The sequence below is a fragment of the Saccopteryx bilineata genome, chromosome 3 (genome assembly GCF_036850765.1).
Source record: "Saccopteryx bilineata isolate mSacBil1 chromosome 3, mSacBil1_pri_phased_curated, whole genome shotgun sequence".
NCBI classification, from domain to species: Eukaryota; Metazoa; Chordata; class Mammalia; order Chiroptera; family Emballonuridae; genus Saccopteryx; species Saccopteryx bilineata.
The window spans coordinates 281,988,202-282,010,393 of record NC_089492.1 but is presented as its reverse complement, the minus strand read 5'-3'; the positions used below and the strand labels follow the sequence as shown (position 1 = coordinate 282,010,393).

The 22,192-nt window shown below is 50.3% G+C and overlaps 1 protein-coding gene and 1 non-coding gene across 2 annotated transcripts in view; both read right to left on the bottom strand.

Annotated features, from left to right (window-relative positions):
- SPATA21 (spermatogenesis associated 21) overlaps nucleotides 1-18,725 on the bottom strand; it is a 57,856-nt gene extending 39,131 nt beyond the window's left edge. Inside the window, exons 1-8 of the mRNA XM_066266579.1 lie at nucleotides 18,681-18,725; nucleotides 18,272-18,423; nucleotides 14,479-14,665; nucleotides 11,634-11,935; nucleotides 10,824-10,872; nucleotides 4,858-5,330; nucleotides 3,947-4,035; nucleotides 780-917 (exon numbers count right to left, since the gene is read on the bottom strand). Coding sequence (XP_066122676.1) covers nucleotides 780-917; nucleotides 3,947-4,035; nucleotides 4,858-5,330; nucleotides 10,824-10,872; nucleotides 11,634-11,935; nucleotides 14,479-14,665; nucleotides 18,272-18,423; nucleotides 18,681-18,725 — 1,435 coding nt within the window. The remainder of the gene's footprint in view (nucleotides 1-779; nucleotides 918-3,946; nucleotides 4,036-4,857; nucleotides 5,331-10,823; nucleotides 10,873-11,633; nucleotides 11,936-14,478; nucleotides 14,666-18,271; nucleotides 18,424-18,680) is intronic.
- Nucleotides 13,108-13,260, bottom strand: LOC136332434 (small nucleolar RNA SNORA12). Its single transcript, XR_010730697.1, has one exon. It is a non-coding gene; the product is annotated as a small nucleolar RNA SNORA12 (small nucleolar RNA).
- Nucleotides 18,726-22,192: the final 3,467 nt, after the last annotated feature.

The window sequence follows — 22,192 nt, the reverse complement described above, 5'->3', positions numbered from 1 at the left end:
CCTGTGTGCCCTGGCCGGGAATCGAACCCGGGACCTCTGCACGCCAGGCCGATGCTCTACCACTGAGCCAACCAGCCAGGGCAAGTGCTACTTCCTTTGGTGACCTCTTACTTCTATGTCACTGTCTGCATGAGTACCTCAAGGGCAGGTCACATGGGTCTCACACATCTCTCTATTCTCAGTGCCCAGCACAGGACTGGGTACATGGGAGACATTTTATATTTAGTGGATGAACAATCCTAGCAGCTGATGTCTTCTAGACACATGCTCTATGCACCAGGTGTTTTGCTCACTGCTTTGCCTGGGTTATCTCATTAAATCTCTTCAGCAGCACAGTGAGACAGGTGCTGCCATCAGCTTCATTGTGTAGATGGGGAAACTGAGGGTTGGTGCACTTCAGTGACTTGTCCAAGGTCAGAGAGTTGGTAAAATGAGTAAGCAAGTCACAGGGGGATGTCTGATGAAGCACACATGAGGGCCTAAAAAGAAGAGATCTCAGAGATCACGTACACCTTGGGGTTAGGAGGAAGGTGTTGGTCAGCTCTGAGTCACGGGAACCTGGCACTGAGTCGGTGCCCAGAGAGCATTAGCTTTTAGGGCCAGGACAAGCTACATAATTTGTGGGGTACCGTGCAAAGTGCAAATGCAGGAAACTAAGAATTTCTAGACTGTGATAGCAGCACATTAAACCAAGGGCAGAGTCCCTTTGAACACAGTCTTGTGCAACTGTGCAGGTCTCACCCTGCCCGGGACTTGGGGTGAAGCCTCCCCCAACTCACCATCTACGTCAGCACTCATCAGGGCATCCTCCACCTGGGCCGGTGTCAGGGAGATGCCCATGAGCAGCAGGGTGTTCTGCAGGCTGTGTGCGTCCACCTCGCCATGGCCTTTGAGGATCTCAAAGTAGCTGTGGAAGGCTGGGGTAGGCAGGGACGTTAAGTGAGGTGGGGACATTTCTTGTTTCCAGCATTCATTCCATCCCCTCCAGACACTCTCTTGCCCCATGTCCTCTCCTAGCATGGCCAGGTGGAGGGACAAAGGAGCTAAAAGAGTGAAAATGGAAGGGTGTGGTCCCATCACTTACTCCACTCTCTATCCAAGATCGGGCCAAGGGCTCAGCCGGTGTGACAAAAGCTAAGCTGATTAGCAACCTCCACTTTGCACCAGGCACACCCCTCCATGTGCCAAGCACTGTGCTAAGCTCTTTTTTTTTAATTCAGTGAGAGGAGAGGCAAAAACAGACTCCCACATGTGCCCTGACTGGGATCCACCCAGCAAACCCACTAGGGAGCAATGCTCTGCTCATTTGGGGCACTGCTCTGTTGCTCAGCAACTGAGCTCTTCTTAGCGCCTGAGACGGAGGTCATGGAGCCATCCTCAGCGCCCAGGGCCAACTGACTCCAATCAAGCCCTGGCTGCAAGAGGGGAAGAGAAAGAGAGAGAGAGAAGCAAGAGGGGGAGGGGTGAAGAAGCAGATGGGCGCTTCTCCTCTGTGCCCTGACTGGGAATCGAACCCAGGACATGCACATGCCAGGTCGACACTCTACCACTGAGCCGACTAGCCAGGGCCTATGCTAAGCTCTTTATAACTATGTTCTCATTTCAGTCTCACAACAGCTTTGTAAGAGTAGAATGCTTGTTCCTTTTGTAAAGTTGGAGAAACTGAGGTTTAGAGGTTGGGTGACCAACAGGTCTTTCTGGCTCTCAGTCTGTACCTTTGACTTTGGTGCTCTGTGGTCCCTTATCTGCAAGGACATGGCTTCCCGGATGGCTTCAGTTGTCTGGACCAGAGCAGAGGACCAGGAAGGATGCTGACAAAGCCCTAGGGCAGTGCCAATTGGTACAAAAGTTGTGTCCTGGTCATGACATGTGTGGTGTCTGGCTTCTTAACCCACAGCAAATGTGGGTCAGAGCAACAGATCTAGTGAGAAGGCTGGCGAGTTGCTGTTATGGGTTGAATTGTGTCCCCCTTCCCGCCCCAAATTTATATGTTGAAGCCTTAACCCCCTGTGCCTTAGAATGTGACCGTGTGACTGTATTTGAAGAGAGGGTCTTTAAAGAGATGAGTAAGTTAACATGAGGCCACTAGGGTGGCCCCTAATCCAATCTCACTGGTGTTCTTAGAGGAAGAGGAAGTTGGGGCACATAAGAGACACCAGGAATGTGCTCACACAGAGGGATGACCACGTGGACTCCGCGAGAAGGCAGCCATCTGCACGCCAAGCAGCGAGGCCGCAGGAAAAACTAAACACTACTACCACCTTGGCCTTAGACTGCTGGCCTCCAGAACTACAAGAGAATACATTTTAAGCCACCCAGTTTGCGGCACCTTGTTAGGGCGGCCCAAGCAAACTAATACAGTTGCCATAGGCAAGTCACTGCGCTTTCTCTGAGCCTCGGTTTTCTTATCTGTAAGATGGACATAGTGCGCCTTCCAAGAGCCAGTTGAATTAATCCAATGCCTGGCATGTAATAGACTCTAAGTCTGTAAGCCTCTGACACACAGAACTGAAATGTGGGGAAAAGGGGGCTGGGGTTTGGGTTGCGGTGACGCCTTGTGAATGGGCACACTGAAAAAAGGAAAAACAAAACAAAACAGAACAGAACAACTCTCAGAAGCAAGTCCCATCATCCAAAACGCACAGCAGTTTGGACCGTCAGAGCAGGGTAGCCAGCTCCTTCCTCGCCAGACGGGGCTGAGGGTTGTGCTGGGACCGCTGGGTCTCTAAGCCTAAATGGTGTGTTGTCCCTGACTTCCGCTGGAGGAGGTGAGGCAGAAGGTTCTGTACTTGGAAAAGCCCCTCCCACAATGGCTGGAGGGCTTTAATGCTGAAAGAAGTGACTCCAAGGATGGGGTCATAGGGAGCCAGAGAGCACGCACATTCAGGAAAGGCAGAAGAAGGGGCCACTCTGGCCAAGAGGGTCCCAGACTTTGGGGAGGAGTGAAGGGTGGACGGGGATGCAATCCTCTTTTAGGGCCAGGGCGAGGTGTGGCCAGGCTGGCAGTGGGCACGGATGGCTAATTAGGCAACCTTCGGAGAGCCCACGGGAAGTAGCGATTGCTCCCCTACGCAGCTTGGGTAAGTGTTCAGAATTTTTACATTTTTGGGTGGGGGTGGGATGGGGTGGGAAAAGGGGACCAGCCTAGGACATGCAGGGGCCCTGGAGCTCCACCTCCCATCCAGGTTGCTTCTAAAGAGGACCAATAGCAGGCCCTGGCCGGTTGGCTCAGTGGTAGAGCGTCGGCCTGGCGTGCAGAAGTCCCGGGTTCAATTCCCAGCCAGGGCACACAGGAGAAGCGCCCATCTGATTCCCCACCCCTCCCCCTCTCCTTCCTCTCTGTCTCTCTTCCCCGCCTGCAGCCGAGGCTCCATTGGAGCAAAGATGGCCCGGGCGCTGGGGATGGCTCCTTGGCCTCTGCCCCAGGCGCTAGAATGGCTCTGGTCGCGAAAGAGCGACACCCCGGAGGGGCAGAACATTGCCCCCTGGTGGGCGTGCCAGGTGGATCCCAGTCGGGTGCATGTGGGAGTCTGTCTGTCTCTCCCCGTTCCAGCTTCAGAAAAATAAAAAAAATAAAAAAAAAGAGGACCAATAGCATGGGCTGGGGTGGGGGGAAGGCAGAAACACCTCCCAAACCTAAAGCGCTTTGCAGGTGCTTCCATCACTCAGCGAGGTGGCCATGGAACTGGGAAGCATACTGGACCCCAGGATGCAGCATGAGTTCTGGTGCCCCACCCATCAGAGTGCGACTGCGGTTCAGCCTCCTATCCTATCCTGCACTGTCCCCGAGCCAGATAACTCACTGGACGCACTGCACAGGGCTGCAGTGGGCACAGGACAGGGCTGTGGTCTATAAACCACTCCCCGCCCCAGGTCTGTGAATCCCAAAGGGCTGAGGGCTCCGCCTGCCCCTGCGAGGGGCTCCCCTGGCCCGGCCTGCCTTCACCTTCCTCCTGCTTCAGGGTGAGGTGTTCCTCGTCCCGCTCCTCCCAGTTCTGATACGACCTCAGGCGGCTGCGTTCTTCCAGCTCCTGCCTGCAGAGGACAGAACCAGGCGGGGGACGCATCCAGCCGCCCGCCACCCGCCCTGCCCGAGGCTGCCACCAAAGCTAGGGAGCGCGAGGGGCCTGCTGGGGCAGAGGGGGTCGGGGTCCAGCTGTAGGGAAGCTCTGAAAGGTCAGGGGAGGCAGAGTGACCCAGAGGAGAAGCAGGGCAGAGGTGAAGGAGACGAGGAAAGAGACACTGTTGCAGGAATTGGAAAGAAAAAGGGGTCAGAAATGGGAAGGGAGACCCAGATGGGGACATAGAGCTGGTAGGGAGGACATGGAGAGTGGGACCCACAAAAGGAAACAGACGGCCCTGGCCGGTTGGCTCAGTGGTAGAGCATCGGCCTGGCGTGCGGGGGACCCGGGTTCGATTCCCGGCCAGGGCACATAGGAGAAGCGCCATTTGCTTCTCCACCCCTCCCCCTCTCCTTCCTCTCTGTCTCTCTCTTCCCCTCCCGCAGCCAAGGCTCCATTGGAGCAAAGATGGCCCGGGCGCTGGGGATGGCTCCTTGGCCTCTGCCCCAGGCACTAGAGTGGCTCTGGTCGCGGCAGAGCGACGCCCCGGAGGGGCAGAGCATCGCCCCCTGGTGGGCAGAGCATAGCCCCCTGGTGGGCGTGCCGGGTGGATCCCGGTCGGGCGCATGTGGGAGTCTGTCTGTCTCTCCCCATTTCCAGCTTCAGAAAAATAGGAAAAAAAAAAAAAAAAGGAAACAGACAGGTAGTGACAGGGACAAGAGCTTGGGAGAGAGATGCCAGGCACAAGTGGACAGAGGCTCTGACCCTGGACCCCCCCTTTTGGAGTGGCTCCTACCGTGCCTTGGTGTATTTCAGGCTCCTCTCACCGCTCTGGTACAAGAGGACTGTGCTCCTCCAGTCCGGGTCGGGGCCAGGTGCTGGCAGGACCGCAGCAGGTCCAGAGGCTGGGACAGGGGCTCCCACAGGGGCCGGGATTGGTCCAGGGGCCGGCATCCGGGCCCAGCATGGGGCCACGGCAGGGGCCAAGGCAGGTGTCTGAGGCAGTGTCAGAGGGAGGCCTGGGGCCGAGCTGCCAACCAGGGCTGAGGTCAGCACAGGGTTCTGGGTCCTGGAGGACTTCCGGTTTGACAGGGCCCGGACCTTGGTGGCCCTTCGATGCATGGCCTCCTCCTCTTCCACCTCTAGCAAGCACTTCATGAAGCCCTGCCAAGTGTTCCCCTGGTTCTGGGCACCTGTGGTAGCTGTGGGCTCCTGCGGCTGCTTTTGGGCACAGTCCGGCTCCCTCCTCTCTCCAATGTGCCTCGCCTTCTGGGGACAGGACAGGGGGAGGGAATTGGGGAGGCCTCCAGCCAGCCAAACTATCTCACAAAGTTTCCTCGTGCCACCTACTCTCCAGGGCATCCTCACACTGCCCCTTCCTCTCTGGGCCCCTGGAGGATGTCCCCTGAATCTCCCATGCATCCCACCGGGCTCCCACCTCATGTGCTCTCTCCTGCACTTGACCTGGGCTCTGCTGCCTCCCAGCTCTCTGAGCCATGGTCTTGAGTGAGTTACTCTGGTCCCCCTACTCATTCATTCCCTTCACAGCATTCAGCACCACCTGCAGTGGCCTGACCAGAGGCAAGCCTCATGAGGGCAGGGCCCTTGACCTTGTCCACCTCTTTTATCCATATCTACCCAGCACTCAGCAGATGGTAGGCACTCAATAACTTCCTATGCATTCATTCAGCAATCCAGCCACCTGCTGCATCTGTCCTTCCCATTACAGGGCTGACTGTCCCCAGCCCATCTCCAACCAGGACATGCCCTGCCAGGCTCCAGCCCAGCCTTTTCTCTCAAAGATGCAGCTGTTGCCACACACCTTCTCTTCCTAAAGTGTCGGCTCTCCTTCCCCACCAGATCACTCCCATCGGCGTGTGAGCACGCTGTGTTATCTTGTTTCTTTCAAAGAAATAATACTCTCTTGACACTACAAACCCCTCCAGCTATTCTCTGCTCTTCTTTTAGAGCAAAATTCTTTTCTTTTTCTTCTGCAAAAGAGAGAGATAGGAAGAGAGAGAGATGAGAAGCATGAATTCTTTGTTGCAGAACCTTAGTTGTTTATTGATTGCTTTCTCATATGTGCCTTAATGGTGGGGTTGTGGGGGGGGCTACAGCAGAGCAAGTGACCCCTTGCTCAAGCCAGCGACCTTGGGCTCAAGCAAGCGACCTTGGGCTTCAAGCCAGTGACCTTTGGGGTCATGTCGATGGTTCTATGCTCAAGCCAGTGACCCCACGCTCAAGTTGGTAAGCCCACACTCAAGCCAGATGAGCCTGCACTCAAGTCAGCAACCTTGGGTTTCGAACCTGGGTCCTCTAAGTCCCAGGCTGATGCTCTATCCACTGTGCCACCATCTGGTCAGGTTAGAGTAAAATTCTTTGAAAGACGTGGTTATCCCCCATCACCACTATCCTCCCCTCTTCAATCAAGTTTCTGCCTACCACTCCCCAGAGCTGCTCTTTTTTTTTTTTCTTGTGGGAGACACAGAGAGAGAGTCAGAGAAAGGGACAGATAGTGACAGACAGATAGGAAGGGAGAGAGATGAGAAACATCAATTCTTCGTTGCGGTTCCTTAGTTGTTCATTGATTGATTTCTCATATGTGCCTTGACCTGGTGCTACAGCAGACCGAGTGACTCCTTGCTCTAGCCAGTGACCTTGGGCTCAAGCTGGTGAGCTTTTTGCTCAAACCAGATAATCCCGCACTCATGCTGGTGACCTCGGGGTCTCAAACCTGGGTCCTCCACATCCCAGTCCAACGCTCTATCCGCTGCGCCACTGCCTGGTCAGGCCAGAGCTGCTCTTGCAAGTGGACGGCCAGGTCTCTGGCCTCCTCGGAGCCTGCCCCTCAGCAGCAATAGGCACAGATGACCGTCCATCTTCCGGGAAATGCCTTCTTCTCTAGACTCCCACTCTCACTGGTTACTCCTCTTTGGCCTCCTCTGGCTCCTCCTTGCTCTTCCATTTCTAAATGAGGTGGGCGGAGACCCAGGGCTTTGACAGGAACAAGAGCCCTGTGCTATGCTCACTCTCTCCTAGAGCTAATCTCCATTTTGCCGACATTGACATCTCCAGTCCTGACTCCTCTGTCTTTCCTGATTCCCAATGTGCTCCGTGACATTTCTTCCTGGGTGTCTAGAACATGACCGAAGCAGAACTTCAGGTTCTCCACATCTGCTCCTTCCCCAGCGTCACTCCCTCAGTCAGTGGCACCACCTGTTGCTCGGGCACCAGACCTGGAGACTTTTTTGATTCCTCTTTCTCCTACTTGTCCACCATGCAGCCCATCAGCAAATCGTGCTGGCACCCCCCCATCCCTGCTGCTACCAGAGGATGTCCCCCTAAATCTCACACGCATCCCACCAGGTGCCCACCCCATGTGCTGGTCAACTCATGCCATCTCCTTTTCCACTGCACTGCCACCATCTTTGCCCTTTGTCCCCACCCATGTTCACAATCCACCCGGCTGCTACATCAGTGTGTCCAGATTACGTCAGCTCATCTCATTCTCTTGCCTAAAACTCTTCAATGGCTTGGTGTGGAACTAGAATTCATTCCAAAGCTTCACCTGGCCCTGGGTGAACTGCCCTCGTCACGTCTGTGGCTGCCTCTCCCATCCTCTCCCTCCCTAGCTTCCTTTCGCCACTCTGGCCTTCTTCCTGGACTTGGTTTTGACAAACTCACGTCTATCAGGGTCTTGCCACTGCTGCTGGCTCTGCCCAGAATGTTCTTCCAGATCTGTGCATGGCTTGGTCCTTTCTGTCATTTGGGCCTTGTCTCAAATACTACCTTCTGGACTGCTGAGCACTCCATCAGAAAATCTGTCATCCCGCTTCAAGCTCCTCCCCTTGTCCAGCCTGACTTGCATTATTGCTGACTACAGAGAAACTAATTCTTGGTTCACGTGTTAACGGCCTTTCCCCCACCTAGATCGTAAGCTCCATTCAACAGTAAATCCCCAATGTCACGACTGGTGTATTATCCTCAATAAATTTGTGTAACCAACAACTAATTTTTTTTTCAGTGATATCAGAGGAGCAAGCTAATGTGAATCAAGCACTTAGTGCAGAGTAACTATAGTCGAGAATTCAGCTCAGAAGGTAGACTCCTTTGATTGTTTTCCTGAATTAAGGGCAAATGCTACATATATGTCAGGCTTCAAACAAACAAACATCAAAAGCCGTTCTGGGACCTGACCAGGTGGTGGCGCAGTGGATAGAGCGTCGGACTGGGATGTGGAAGGACCCAAGTTCGAGACCCCGAGGTCGCCAGCTTGAGCGCGGGCTCATCTGGTTTAAGGAAAAAGCTCACCAGCTTGGACCCAAGGTTGCTGGCTCTAGCAAGGGGTTACTCGGTCTGCTGAAGGCCCGCGGTCAAGGCACATATGAGAAAGCAATCAATGCACAACTAAGGTGTCACAATGCGCAACGGACAACTAATGATTGATGCTTCTCATCTCTCCATTCCTGCCTGTCTGTCCCTGTCTACCCCTCTCTCTGACTCTCTCTGTCTCTGTAAAAAAAAAAAAAAAAAAAAAAAGCCGTTCTAGAACTCCTACTCCATTGTGATGGGGGAGGTCCCAGGTGGAGACCTCAGGTGGCAGCCATGAGCACCTCTCCCATTGCCCTCAGGACTGTCCAAGGCCAGGGCCTGTGGCCCCATCTCAGATCCAGATTCTAAGCCCCAGACAGTAGAGGCCTACCTAACTCAGAACCTCCTCGATTATTCCAGGACCCAGCACTGAGCTTGGTTCCTGGCAAGTGCTCAACTCAAATGAAGAATGATGTCAAGGACTCAGCATCTTTCTTTGACATTTTTCAACCCTTACACATCTGGATTCCTCCTTCTGCCTTCCCTGAGTCCCTTCCATCTGTCACCACATGTCTTGCACATGCTGCTGGACTGACCTCTGTGTACTTCTTCTTCTGCCAGTGCCCTGCTGCTCCTGAGCCTACAGTGGTTCCCTGTGACCTTCAGACTCATCTTCCATCCACTCATACAACTCATACTTATATTCAGCACCTGGAGGGGGGTGCAGGCCAAGGGAGGTATTTGTATTTGGTTTCTAATATTGAAAATAATAATCCATGTTTGTAGGCTGATGAAACTGATCCTGTCCCATCCTTCTTTAGAAATGAGGAGATTGATCATAAGGGAGAGAGGGGAGAGAGGATGGGATTTAATGAATAAGTGGGGGTCCAGCAGTTGATAGGGGCAGGGACCCATCTTTATGGCTTCCATTGTAGCCAGGTGAAGGCAAGGGTGGTGGAGTAGCCTGACCAGGCGGTGGCGCAGTGGATAGAGTGTCGGACTGGAATGCCAAGGACACAGGTTCAAGACCCCGAGGTCGCCAGCTTGAGCACAGGCTCATCTGGTTTGAACAAAACTCACTAGCTTGGATCCAAGGTCACTAGCTCGGGCAAGGGGTTACTAGGTCTGCTGAAGGCCCATGGTCAAGGCACATATGAGAAAGCAATCGATGAACAACTGGTGTTGCAACGCTCAATGAAAAACTAATGATTGATGCTTCTCATCTCTCCGTTCCTGTCTGTCTGCTGTCTGTCCTTGTCTATTTCTCTCTCTGTCTCTGTAAAAAAAAAAAAAAAAAAAAGGCCCTGGCCGGTTGGCTCAGTGGTAGAGCGTCAGCCTGGTGTGCGGAAGTCCCGGGTTCGATTCCCGGCCAGGGCACACAGGAGAAGCGCCCATCTGCTTCTCCACCCCTCCCCCTCTCCTTCCTCTCTGTCTCTCTCTTCCCCTCCCGCAGCCAAGGCTCCACTGGAGCAAAAGATGGCCCGGGCGCTGGGGATGGCTCCTTGGCCTCTGCCCCAGGCGCTAGAGTGGCTCTGCTTGGGAAAGAGCGATGCCCCAGATGGGCAGAGCATCGCCCCCTTGTGGGTGTGCCGGGTGGATCCCGGTCGGGCGCATGCGGGAGTCTGTCTGACTGCCTCCCCATTTCCAGCTTCGGAAAAATACAAAAAAAAAAAAAGAGTGGTGGAGTAGGGGTGAGGAGATAGTGTTTCTTCTTGTCTGATGCTTGTTGTCTTTCAGTGACGCAGGAGGCCAGATGTATGGCATGGAAAATGCAGTTGTAAATGACATCCTGGAGTGGAGGGGAGGGCAGCATGACCAGAGAGCAGCAGAGGATTGCCAGGAGCTTCTGACATGAGAGGTCCTTGCTTGAGAGTGAAACCCTTCAACAAGACAGGGTTTTTCTCCAACTGTGCTGAACTCGCTCATGTGCAGATGGAGGGTAGGTGGGTGGCTGGGCTTGGCCAGGGCTGGAGCCTGGCCAGTGAATGCAGCAGAAAGAGGCGGGGGCAGATGTTGACTGTGCATTCACAGGCTGCACAGGTAAGTCAAAGAACTCAGAAGTGGCAGAGCTGGTGGAGGTGGGGGGCAAACTGGAAGGGGGTTGCAAGCTTACCAGATAGATGTTCAGGGAAGCCTTGGGCTGTATGCTGTGATCAAGAGCAAATGGCTAAAAAAAAATCTATGCTGATGTGGGAAAAGCTACCATATGACCTAGGGTGAACTCAGTGGCTCCGAAGTGTAAAAGCATCCTTGACACCCCCCTCAAGATACACACACATGCATACACATATGCACACACATACACATACATGTGCACACTCACATAAACACACAGGCACACACTCACAGTTCCCCAGTTTGACTGCCAATGCTGTCCCGTTTCTGCCTCTGCCCCCTTCCTCCTCCTGATCTCCGCCTCCCCTGTTCCCATCTCAACTCGCTTCTACTTACTGGTGGAAGGACAGGCCCTGGTGCTGACTTGGTCTCCACAGTCTTGACCCTAAACAAGGGAAAAACCCTCTGTGGGGGAGGGGCTCAACCCAAGGCTTGGCCCCTTGGACCTGCCTTCTGTCAGCCCCCAGCACGCTCAGGTCCACCACCCCAACCTCATCCTCTAGCCTTTTCATCTCAGAGGGGCTCCTCATTCCCCTCCTCCCCGTCCCCAAGTGGGGACATGGTCCTTAAAGCACAGGTCCACAGAAAGAAGAATTCTGGTATTAGAGCTATTATATAAACTGGAAGTTAAGACTCAGAGAAGCTTGACTTGTCTTTTTTTTTGTTTTTTTTTTTGGTATTTTTCCAAAATGAGAAGTGGGGAAGCAGTCAGACAGACTCCCACATGTGCCTGACCGGGATCCACCCGGCATGCCCACCAGGGGGCGATGCTCGGCCCATCTGGGGTGTTGCTCTGTTACAACTGGAGCCATTCTAGCACCTGAGGCGGAGGCTATGGAGCCGTCCTCAGTGGCCTGGCCAACTTTGCTCTAATGGAGCCCTGGTTGCAGGAGAGGAAAAGAGAAGACAGAGAGGAAGGAGAGGGGGAAGGGTGGAGAAGTAGATGGGCTCTTCTCCTGTGTGGCCTGACCGGGAATCGAACCGGGACTTCCACACGCCAGGCCGACGCTCTATCGCTGAGCCAACTGGCCAGGGCCCTTGACTTGTCTTATATCATGTCAGGAGCAGTCAGGACTAGAACTCATCCCACCTGTAACTTAGCAGAAGAGCAATCTTGGGGGTAAGAAGTGGGGGTAGGTGGCTTACCCTTCTTTGGGTGTGTTAGGTCCTGGCATGGACGGCAGGAAGGAGCTGTCTGTCTTTCCTTCCGGTGTTGTTGTGGACATTTGGGGCATTGGTTCCTGGGAACTGTCTCTGTCTCCCCGGGGGCCAGGCTCTGGCAGGGCCCTCTGTGGTCCAACGTGCAGCGTGCCTGTCTTCGTAGGGGGCTGCTTGTTTTCCAGTTGCTGTCCACAGCTGTCCAAGGTGCAGGGAGGCTCTGTTGGCTGCACTATATCTGACCCATTTTCTGCCTGGGGACCTGGGGTGGGCTGACACTCTGCGTGCTGCTGAGGACAAGGACACCAAAATGAGGATCCCCTCCTGGCTCCCAGGAGACCTCAACACTCACCTGGAGACCAGGTATTACGCACTGAGTCTGACTGGGCACTGCAACATCATTTACTAAGCTCTCCCAGCTCCCCCAGAACATAACACAAGTTGATCGCCCCATTTTGAAGGATGAGGAAACTGAGGCCCATAGGAGGCACGCATGGCCTACCCAAAAGTCAGGAGCCCTGCTTCTCCGTGGAGGTAGAATGGGAGCCTAGAGAAAGTGAGATGATCTTCTGTAAACTGGATCCCCCAAGGGATGTTTCAAAGAATAAGAATCCTTTATGGCACACCCTAAAAAGGAGATTTTTACACTAACTGATTTCAAGACTTTGCAATAAAGCTATTGTAATCAAGACAGCATGATGTTGGAATTAGATGGAAAAATATATGAAAGTAACAAAGTAGAGAATCCAGAAATAGACTCACACATTATGTGGCCACCTGATTTTCAATAAAGGTGAAAATTGAGCAGAGAAATGATAATCTTCAATACATGGTGCTGGAATGATTGGAAAGCCCTATGCAAAAAAAAAGAACCTCAATCCAACACTCACACCATTTACAAAAAGTAACTCAAAATGGATCATAAGCCTAAATGTGAAACCTAAAACCACAAATCTTACTAAAAAAAAAAAAAAAAAAAAAAAACCAACAAAACAGGAAAACACTCTGTGACCTTGGGTCAAGCAAAGATTTCTAAGAAATAATACCAAAAACACCAGCCATAAAAAAAGGATAAATCAGGCTTCACCCAAATAAAGAACTTCTATTCTTTGATAGTCACTGTTGAGAGAATGGAAAAGACAGCTCACAGATTGAGAGAAAACATTGGCAAATTACATATATGATAGAGGACTGGTGTTCAGAATATGTAAGAACCCTCAATGCTCTATAGTAAGAATAAAAGCAACCCAATTTTTGGAAAAGGGCAGGAAGTGAAAAGATAATCCATAGAGTGGAAGGAAAAGTTTACGAATTATATATCTAATAAAAGTCTAGTATCCAGAATATATAGAGAACTCTTACAATACAACAATAAAATGACTAATCCAATGAAAATAAGGGGCATGGTACTCAATGGACATTTCTTTTTTTTCTTTCTTTTCTTTCTTTTTTTTCTTTTTCCACCTGTGGGAGCCAACCTCTGATGCGAGAAAGGCTAGAGAGAGATCTCTTTGTCGTCCAGCTTTTGCCAGCTCCTATGTAATACAATATATGTGGCAGAGTCAGGCCCATTTGAAAACTTAACAGATGTGCCAGAAAGAAACCCACCACAACTTCAATGGACATTTCTTTAGAGAAGGTATACAAATGGCCTATATAAGCACACAAAAAGATGCTTATCATCATTAGTCACTAGGGAACTACAAGACCACAGTGAGATTCCACACACACCTATTAGAATGCTTAGAATTAAGGAGTTGGACCATACAAATTTGGGAGGGAAATGTGGAACAACTGGAATTCTCATACGTGGCCTATGGGGATGTAGAATGGTACAACCACTTTGGAGAAAAGTTGGGCAATTCCTTAACAAGTTAAACATACACACATCATATGATCCATTCCACTCCTAGGCATCTGTTTGTCTAAGAGAAGTGAAAGCATACGACCACGTGGACGTGAATGTTTTATTTGTAATAGCCAAAAAGTAGGAACAAACCAAATTGCCCATCAATAGGGGTACGAGCGAAGAAACTGTGATATATCCCTACAGTGGAATGTTACTCGGCAACAAAAAGAATAAAATATACATCCACACAATAACACAGATGACTCTGCAGATAATTGCACTTAGTGAAAGAAGCCAGATAAAAAGAATGAATGCTTCCATTTGTATAAAACTCTAGGAAATACAAACAAATCTATAGCGACAGAATGCAGATTGGTGGTTGCCTGGAAATGCCACGTGGATGGAGGAGATGACGAGAGGGCACGAGGAAACTTTTGTGGGGTAATAAACATGGTTATTTTCTTCAGTTGATAGGTTCGTGGGTATCTATACATTTGTCCAGAACATCAAGTTTTACAGTTCAAGTATGAGCAAACGTATGTCAACTATACCCCACTGAAGCTGTTTAAAAACACAAAATCTTAAAATAAGAAGAAAGGTATTTTTAAGCCAAATAAGTTTGGAAAAGGCACCATACTCAAGCCATCTCTTGCAAGGTACCACAAGGTTAAGACACAGCTTCTGGTATATCCTGGCATCAAGGAACCTATTTGAGCTTCATAAACCCAGCATGTCCCAATTCTAATTGTATGCAGAACCCCCGCCCCAACCTGCTCCCTGAAACAAGTCTTAAAGGCTTGCTGTGGATAATCAAGACCATCAGAATAGCTCAGTGACCCACACAGACTGTGTGCTCGACATCTCCAGGGCACAGAGGGGAGCAGACAGAATGCACCAGAACGAGGCAGGGGGTGGAGGGGTGCCTTCGTCTCCCTGTGGGGCAGACATTTCGTGCCTGCCTGCCCAGTTCTCCAAGGACATTACCTGGCATGTCTCGGGGGCGAGACCCTTTGCTGTCCCTGGGTTCTGCTGTCTCCCCTGCAGGCCGTGGGTCTCCTTCCCTGAGCCCTTCTGCTGCAGCACCTCCAGCTCACTTTTTGGCTCGGCCAGATTCTGACCTACTTGCAGCTCCTTGGGCCTGTCCTGGGGGACCCATGATGACAGCTTTTTCCTAGGAGAACAGACAAAGGGACACTTCAGCGCCTGCTCTGAGGCATAGTTTTATATTCTCGTATGTCTTTGTAGTTCCCAGACCACCAGCACAAGACTAGGCATACCACAGGTGTAAAATCAATGCCTGGGAGAATGAATGAAGGGCTGACATGAATTCCTCAAGCCATAAACACTTTGATGTCAATGTTTAGGGGAGTTAGGATTTAATATTCTTATTTTTAAGAAAAGTCAGAAAGAACTGGAATTCAGAGAGGTTGAGAGACTTGAGCCTAGGGTCATAAAGCTAAACTTGCCTGCTCAGGATTTGAATCTGTGATCTGTGTCTATGGATGTCACTTTAATACTCTGGAGTAGTTCCTCCAGGGTTCTTCCTATGGATATGCATACATATTTGTAATATACAAATTTGTAATGAGGATTTTTTAAATTACCATCTTCAGGTAATTGCATACTTTTATATAGTTAAAATTATTATTGCATCTACAATTATGCAATACATTATAGCCTAAATATTTCCCATGCCAAAAATCTTTCACAAGCATGCTTTTTTTTTTTAGGTGAGAGGAGTGAAGACAGGGAGACAGACTTCTACATGCACCCTAACCAGAATCTACCCAGCAACCCCATCTTGGGCCAATGCTCGAGTACTAAGCTATTTTTAGTGCCTGAGGCTGATGTGCTAGTACCAACCAAGCTATCCTCAGCATTGGGGTCCAACACTTGAACCAATTGAGATGCAGGAGATGAAGAGGGAAGGAGAGAGAAGCAGATGGTCACTTCTCTTGTGTGGCCTGACCTGGAATTGAACCCAAGATGTCCATACACTAGGCCAACACTCTATCCACTTAGCCACCAGCCAGGGCCTATAAACATGCTTTTTTTTTTTTACCATGGGCCTTCAGCAGACCGAGTAACCCCTTGCTTGAGCCAGCGACCTTGGGTCCAAGCTGGTGAATTTTTGCTCAAACCAGATGAACCCGTGCTCAAGCTGGCGACCTCGGGGTGTCGAACCTGGGTCTTTCTCATCCCAGTCTGACGCTCTATCCACTGCGCCACTGCCTGGTCAGGCTAAACATGCTTTCTAATAAAAGCATAAAACTCCACATTTTATAGATAATCATAATTTACTTAACTGTTCCTCTATTGTGGGCATTTAGGGCACATGGGCATTTCCAATCTTTTAGTGTTTAAAATAATGTGACAGTGAACATTTTCTGCATAAAACTTTGCCTGAATCTCCAATAATTTCCTTAGGGCATATTTCTTTTTTTTTTTTTTATTCAGTGAGAGGAGGGGAGGCAGAGAGACAGACTCCCACATGCATCCTGACCTGGATTCACCTGGCAAGCCCACTAGGGGGCAATGTGCTGCGCATTTGGAGCATTGCTCCGTTGCTCAGCAACCAAGCTCTTCTTAGTACCTGAGACTGAGGCCATGGATCCAACCTCCATGCCTGGGGCCAACTCACTCCAATCAAGCCATGGTTGCAAAAGAGGGAGAGGGAGAGAGAGAGAGAGAGAGAGAGAGAGAGAGAGAGAGAGAGAGAGAGAGCGAGAGGAGAAAGGGTAGAGAAGCAGATGGGCGCCTCTCCTGTGTGTCTTGACTGGGAATCGAACCCGGGACATCTATGTGCTGGGCTGATGCTCTACCACCAAGCCAACCAGCCAGGGCCTCCTTAGGGCATATCCTTCTAGAAATGGATAACCATAAAGACAGTTATGTCAGTTTAAACAAATTGTCTAGTTGTTTAAGCAGATGTGTTGAAATGGATTATGTTTCCACCAGTTTGGTATGCAGTACCTGTCTCGGGGGACTCAAAACTGTCTTTGATTGAGTCCCCTTGCTTTTTGTGTAGAAGAGATTAGAGGGTTTTGGTTATAGTTAAATTTAAACAGTAAGCTAACCAGGCTTCACTATTCTCATTCCCCAAATCTTTCACTTTGCCTTTCTCTGCCTGCCTCTTGATTTTTCTCTTATTTTCTTTTTAAACTCTTTTTAAAAATTATTTTATTTATTCATTTTAAAGAGGAGAGAAAGAGAGAGAGAGAGAGAGAGAGTTGGAGCAGGAAGCATCAACTCCCATGTCCCTTGACCAGGCAAGCCTAGGGTTTCGAACCTGTGACATCAGTGTTCCGGGTTGACACTTTATCCACTGTGCCACCAGAGGTGAGGTGATTTTTCTCTTTTTAAAAAGAATACATTTTCACCATGGTGGGTAGCTCAGTTGGTTAAAGCATCATCCCAATACACCAAGGCTGCAGATTCAATCCCCTATCAGTGCACATACAGAAAAAAACCAATGAATGCATAAATAAGTAGAACAACAAATTGATGTTTCTCTGTCTTTCTCTCTTCCTCTCTCTCTCTAAAAATTAATAAAAAAATTAAAAAATAGTTTCTTTTTTAAAAAAAGCCAAAGAATACATTCTCACTGCAAGACAAGTTTAAAATATATACACAGCCCTGGCCGAGTAGCTCAGCTGGTTAGAGCATTGTCCCATGGCATAGAGGTTTCTGGTTTGATCCTGGTCAGGGCACATACAGGAAAAGATGGTCCTGTCTCTCTCTCTCTCGCTCTCTCCCTTCCTTTCTCTAAATTCAATAAAATAAGCATTAAATTTCTATATAGTTAATGTTTAGAAAATAATAATTCCACTGACCTGTGGTGGCGCAGTGGATGGGGCATCTACCTCGAGCCTTTGAGGTGCCCAGTAGGAAACCCTGGGCTTGCCCGGTCAAGGCACATGTGAAAATCAACCAAGAGTTGATGCTTCACAGTCTTCCTCCTGCCCCTCCCACCCCAATCTTTCTCTCTCCTCTCTCTAAAATAAAAAAATAGCATCTTAAAATAGATAAATAGAAAATGATTCTATGTAAACATAATTTCTTTATTTCTCTTAGCCTCTCTTTTGTTCATTCTTTTATTCATTCAGCGAATACAATTTTTTGTGTGTGTGTGTGTATTTTTCTGAAGCTGGAAACTGGGAGGCAGTCAGACAGACTCCCGCATGCTCCCGACCGAGATCCACCCGGCACGCCCACCAGGGGGCTATGCTCTGCCCATCCGGGGCATCGCTCTGTTGCAACCAGAGCCACTCTAGTGCCTGAGGCAGAGGCCATGGAGCCATCCCCAGCGCCCGGGCCATCTTTGCTCCAATGGAGGCTTGCTGCGGGAGGGGAAGAGAGAGACAGAGAGGAAGGAGAAGGGGAGGGGTGGAGAAGCAGATGGGCGCTTCTCCTGTGTGCCCTGGCCGGGAATCGAACCCAGGACTCCCGCACGCCAGGCCGACGCTCTACCACTGAGCCAACCGGCCAGGGCCATTCAGTGAATACAAATTTAATGAGCATCTACTATGCACCAGGCACAGCCCCGGCATGAGAAATTTGAATCTGAACAAGACACATGCAGAAGCTTGTGGTCCAGTAGGGCAGTTCAGACAAAGGCTAACACAAATAATTATTTAGTGTAGTTTGTGTGAATTCAGGTGCTGGGACTGGGAGGGTCCACCTTGGTCTAGGAATCCTCCCTCCTCTCTCTCCCAGCCCCAGGTGGGTCACAGGGGGCTCGCTCTGGGACCTGCTCTCTGGGAAGCCCCCCGCTCACCCTGGGTCTGCCAAATGACTCTGCTCCTGGGTCGTGAGCTCTGGAGTCCTCTTCTCTGCTGCTTCTCTGTGTCTGGGCCTCTTCTCTGGCGTTTCAGGGGCTGATGAAGGCTCCTTCCCACTGCCCGTCCCTGCAGCATCTGGAAACATGACCTGGAACAAAGATGCTCTTGGTGCTGGCTCAAGGGCTGGCTCTGGGTACCTATCCTTGAGGGCTACCTCCACTCCCTGGGCATCGTCCTGGCCTCAGGGACAGCCAGATTCTGCGCCTAACTGGGGAGTGTGTTGGAAAGAGGCAGGGAGGAGACAAGAGGCAGGGACAGAGAGGTTGGGGTGCAGAGCCAACCCAGCTGACAGGTGGTCAGTCAGCGCTCATGGCTCTGACATGAACCTGGGGTCCAGAGTAATACCTGAGCCAAGAACATCCCGTTGAAGACAGCTTGATAGAGCACCATGGGGGACTTGGAGACCCTCACAAGATCTAAGAGAAGCATCCCAAATTTCCACTGTTTCAGAGCTCAGCTCTTAAACTGGGATGTGATGCCCTTCTTTTTTTTTTTAATTTTTTTTTATTATTATTCATTTTAGAGAGGAGAGGGAGAGACAGAGAGAGAGAGAAGGGGGGAGGAGCTGGAAGCATCAACTCCCATATGTGCCTTGACCAGGCAAGCCCAGGGTTTCGAACCGGCAACCTCAGCATTTCCAGGTCGACGCTTTATCCATTGCGCCACCACAGGTCAGGCTGATGCCCTTCTTGATCTATCACTCCCTAAGAGGGTGACCTCGAGCCGGTGACTTAAGAGCCAGCTCCAAGCCTCACCTGAGCCAGCAAAGTCCAGACAACCGGGCTCAATCACTTGATAATAATTGATATAATACAATATTCTGATGTGAACCAACACTAAGAGCACCTACTAGGAGGCAGGGCCTGTGTTAGGGACTTCATCTAGTCGGTCACACATGAACAACAAGGCTCAAAGGGGTACAGAGACATACCCAAGGTCATACAGCTGGCTGTGTGGCAGGACTGACCCCATGACTTATGCTGTTGAAAAAAATGAATGGGTGGGTGAAGGAAGCCCTGAATGTTTGCTTTAGCCTCCTCTCAATACCCCACCCCTTTCAGGCCCTCTTCCTGCTCTCAGGGGAAGCCATGGTCTATATCAGAGGCTATAGAGCAGGGGTCCCCAAACTTTTTACACAGGGAGCCAGTTCACTGTCCCTCAGACCGTTGGAGGGCCAGACTATAAAAAAAACTATGAACATCCCTCTGCACACTGCACATAACAGTGCAGAAACAAAACGGGAACAAATACAATATTTAAAATAAAGAACAAGTAAATTTAAATCAACAAACTGACCAGGATTTCAATGGGAACTATGCTCCTCTCACTGACCACCGAGGAAAGAGGTGCCTCTTCTGGAAATGCGGTGGGGGCCGGATAAATGGCCTCAGGGGGCCGCATGCGGCCCACGGGCCGTAGTTTGGGGACCCCTGCTATAGAGAGAGGGCCATACTTAATCCAAGGGAATGTTGAGTTTTTCTATGGTGACATTTTGGGCTCTGAGGAAACTAGATAGGGAGGAGACTCTTCTCTGTGCTCTCAGTTTATGCCATTTGACACTTTTTAAAAAATTGATGAAAAATGTTTGTGAGGTACAATGAAGGTTTAGGACGCAGGCTGGGGGCTGGGAAGGCGCACGGGTGGAAGCCTCGAGCAGTTGGCAGGGGAATAAAAGTTATAGGGGAGCTGGAGGTCATGGAGGGCACCTAGTAGAATAAGTAGGCAATTCTTGTTTGCAGCATCTCTCTGGTAACAGAAGCCAGCATTCTTTTTTTAAAATTCATTTTAGAGAGGAGAGGGAGAGACTGAGAGAGAGAGAGAGAGAGAAGGGGGAGGAGCTGGAAGCATCAACTCCCATATGTGCCTTGACCAGGCAAGCCCAGGGTTTCGAACCGGCAACCTCAGCATTTCCAGGTCGACGTTTTATCCACTGCGCCACCACAGGTCAGGCGAAGCCAGCATTCTTTTTATGGGGACTTTTCCTGCTCTTCTTGGCCCATGGGGCTCAGTGGAGCCAATGGAGTACCACCTCTGGCTCCATTATACCAAGAGATCCAGGCCACTCTACTTTGCCACAGTGACTGGTTCAGAGATAAACATGTGAACATCCTCTGGGCCAATGACAGGTAATACCAAACTTTCTTCAACTATTGCAAAGAGTCTCTCTTTCTCCTGGGGAGAAATTCAAGGATGTAAGCTAGGGAGATGTATACCTGGAGTGTCCAGGGCAACCCTTGCCAACTTTCAGGGAGAGCATGCCTGGGAATGGCGCAGAGAAAGGCAGGGCCAAGAGACACTTGTGTAGCACCCTGATCCAGCCATACCTGAAGTCTACAGGTACCTTTGTCAATGGCCCAAGCTGATGCGTTCTCCTTCCTGCCTACTCCAGTTTGAATTGGGTTTTCTGTCACATATAACCGAGTCTTAATTAAAAGAGTCAAGGAGGAATGCTGGACAGGAGAAGGGAAAGTTGTCTCTGGGTGTGAAAAGGTCGGAACGTGACATTAAAGTCCCTACCTGGCTGACTCCTGATACGGCAGGCTCAACACCAGCACTGTTTCCGGCACTCCTCAGGCCAGAACTTGGCTGGGCCCCTGGAGACTTCACACCACCCTCTGTGGACATCTGGGCGTTTCTGTTGTCCACTGTACCAAGGCCAATGAGGGTACTACCGGAGAAGTCCAATCAGAGTGCCACCAAGCCCACTGCTTACACACCTGTCCAGGAGTCCACGTGGAGCCTGTAATGTAGGGATCCTGGCTCAGGAGAAGAGGCAGTGCCAGGCCTGCCACATGACAGGCATTCAGCAAAACCAGAGAGCTAACCATGTGCAATGCGCCCACCGATTCTTTCCTAATTCTCACCATGACTGAGGAAAAGGAGGCTGTGGGAAGCGAAGTGACTTGCCCAAGGTCCCACACTTGACTAGGTCCCACAGCAGGAATTGAACCAGAGCCTGTTGGATCCCCAAACCCATGCACGTTACCCTATAGTAGTCTTTCCTTTTGTATTTTTAATATATATTTTTAAATTATTTATTTATTTATTTTTAGATAGAGGAGAGAGAGATAGAAGGAGATGGGGGGAGAAGCAGGAAGCATCAACTCATAGTAGTTGCTTCCCGTATGTGCCTTGACCAGGCAAGTCCAGGGTTTCGAACCGGCAACCTCAGCATTCCAGGTCAATGCTCTGTTCATTGCGCCACCACGGGTCAGGTAATATAGTAGCATTTCCTAATTGCAGCTCTTTGGGATATGAGTTGCACGAGGTTGTACTTCAAGAAAAGGGTTCTTATATGCCAAACGTGTTAGGAGTGTGCTGAGTTAAAAGTAAACAGGCTTCGTCCTGCAGGACTTCTGAGCCTTTAACATACTAGCATGCATTTTAAAGAGAGCCCAAAAAGCCTGACCAGGCGGTGGCGCAGTGTGTAGAGCATCGGACTGGGATGTGGAAGGACCCAGGTTCGAGACCCTGAGGTCTCCAGCTTGAGCGCGGGCTCATCTGGTTTGAGCAAAGCTCACCAGCTTGGACCCAATGTCGCTGGCTCAAGCAATGGGTTGCTCGGTCTGCTGAAGGCCCACGGTCAAGGCACATATGAGAAGGCAATCGATGAACAACTAAGGTGTCGCAACGAAAAAACTAATAATTGATGCTTCTCATCTCTCTGTTCCTGCCTGTCTGTCCCTGTCTATCCCTCTCTCTGACTCTCTGTCTCTGTAAAATAAATAAAAGCTAGTGATTGATGCTTCTCATCTCTCTCTGTCCCTGTCTATCCCTCTCTCTAACTCACTCTGTCTCTGTAAAAAATAAATAAATTAAAAAAAAATTTTTTAATAAAAATAAAAAATAAAGAGAGC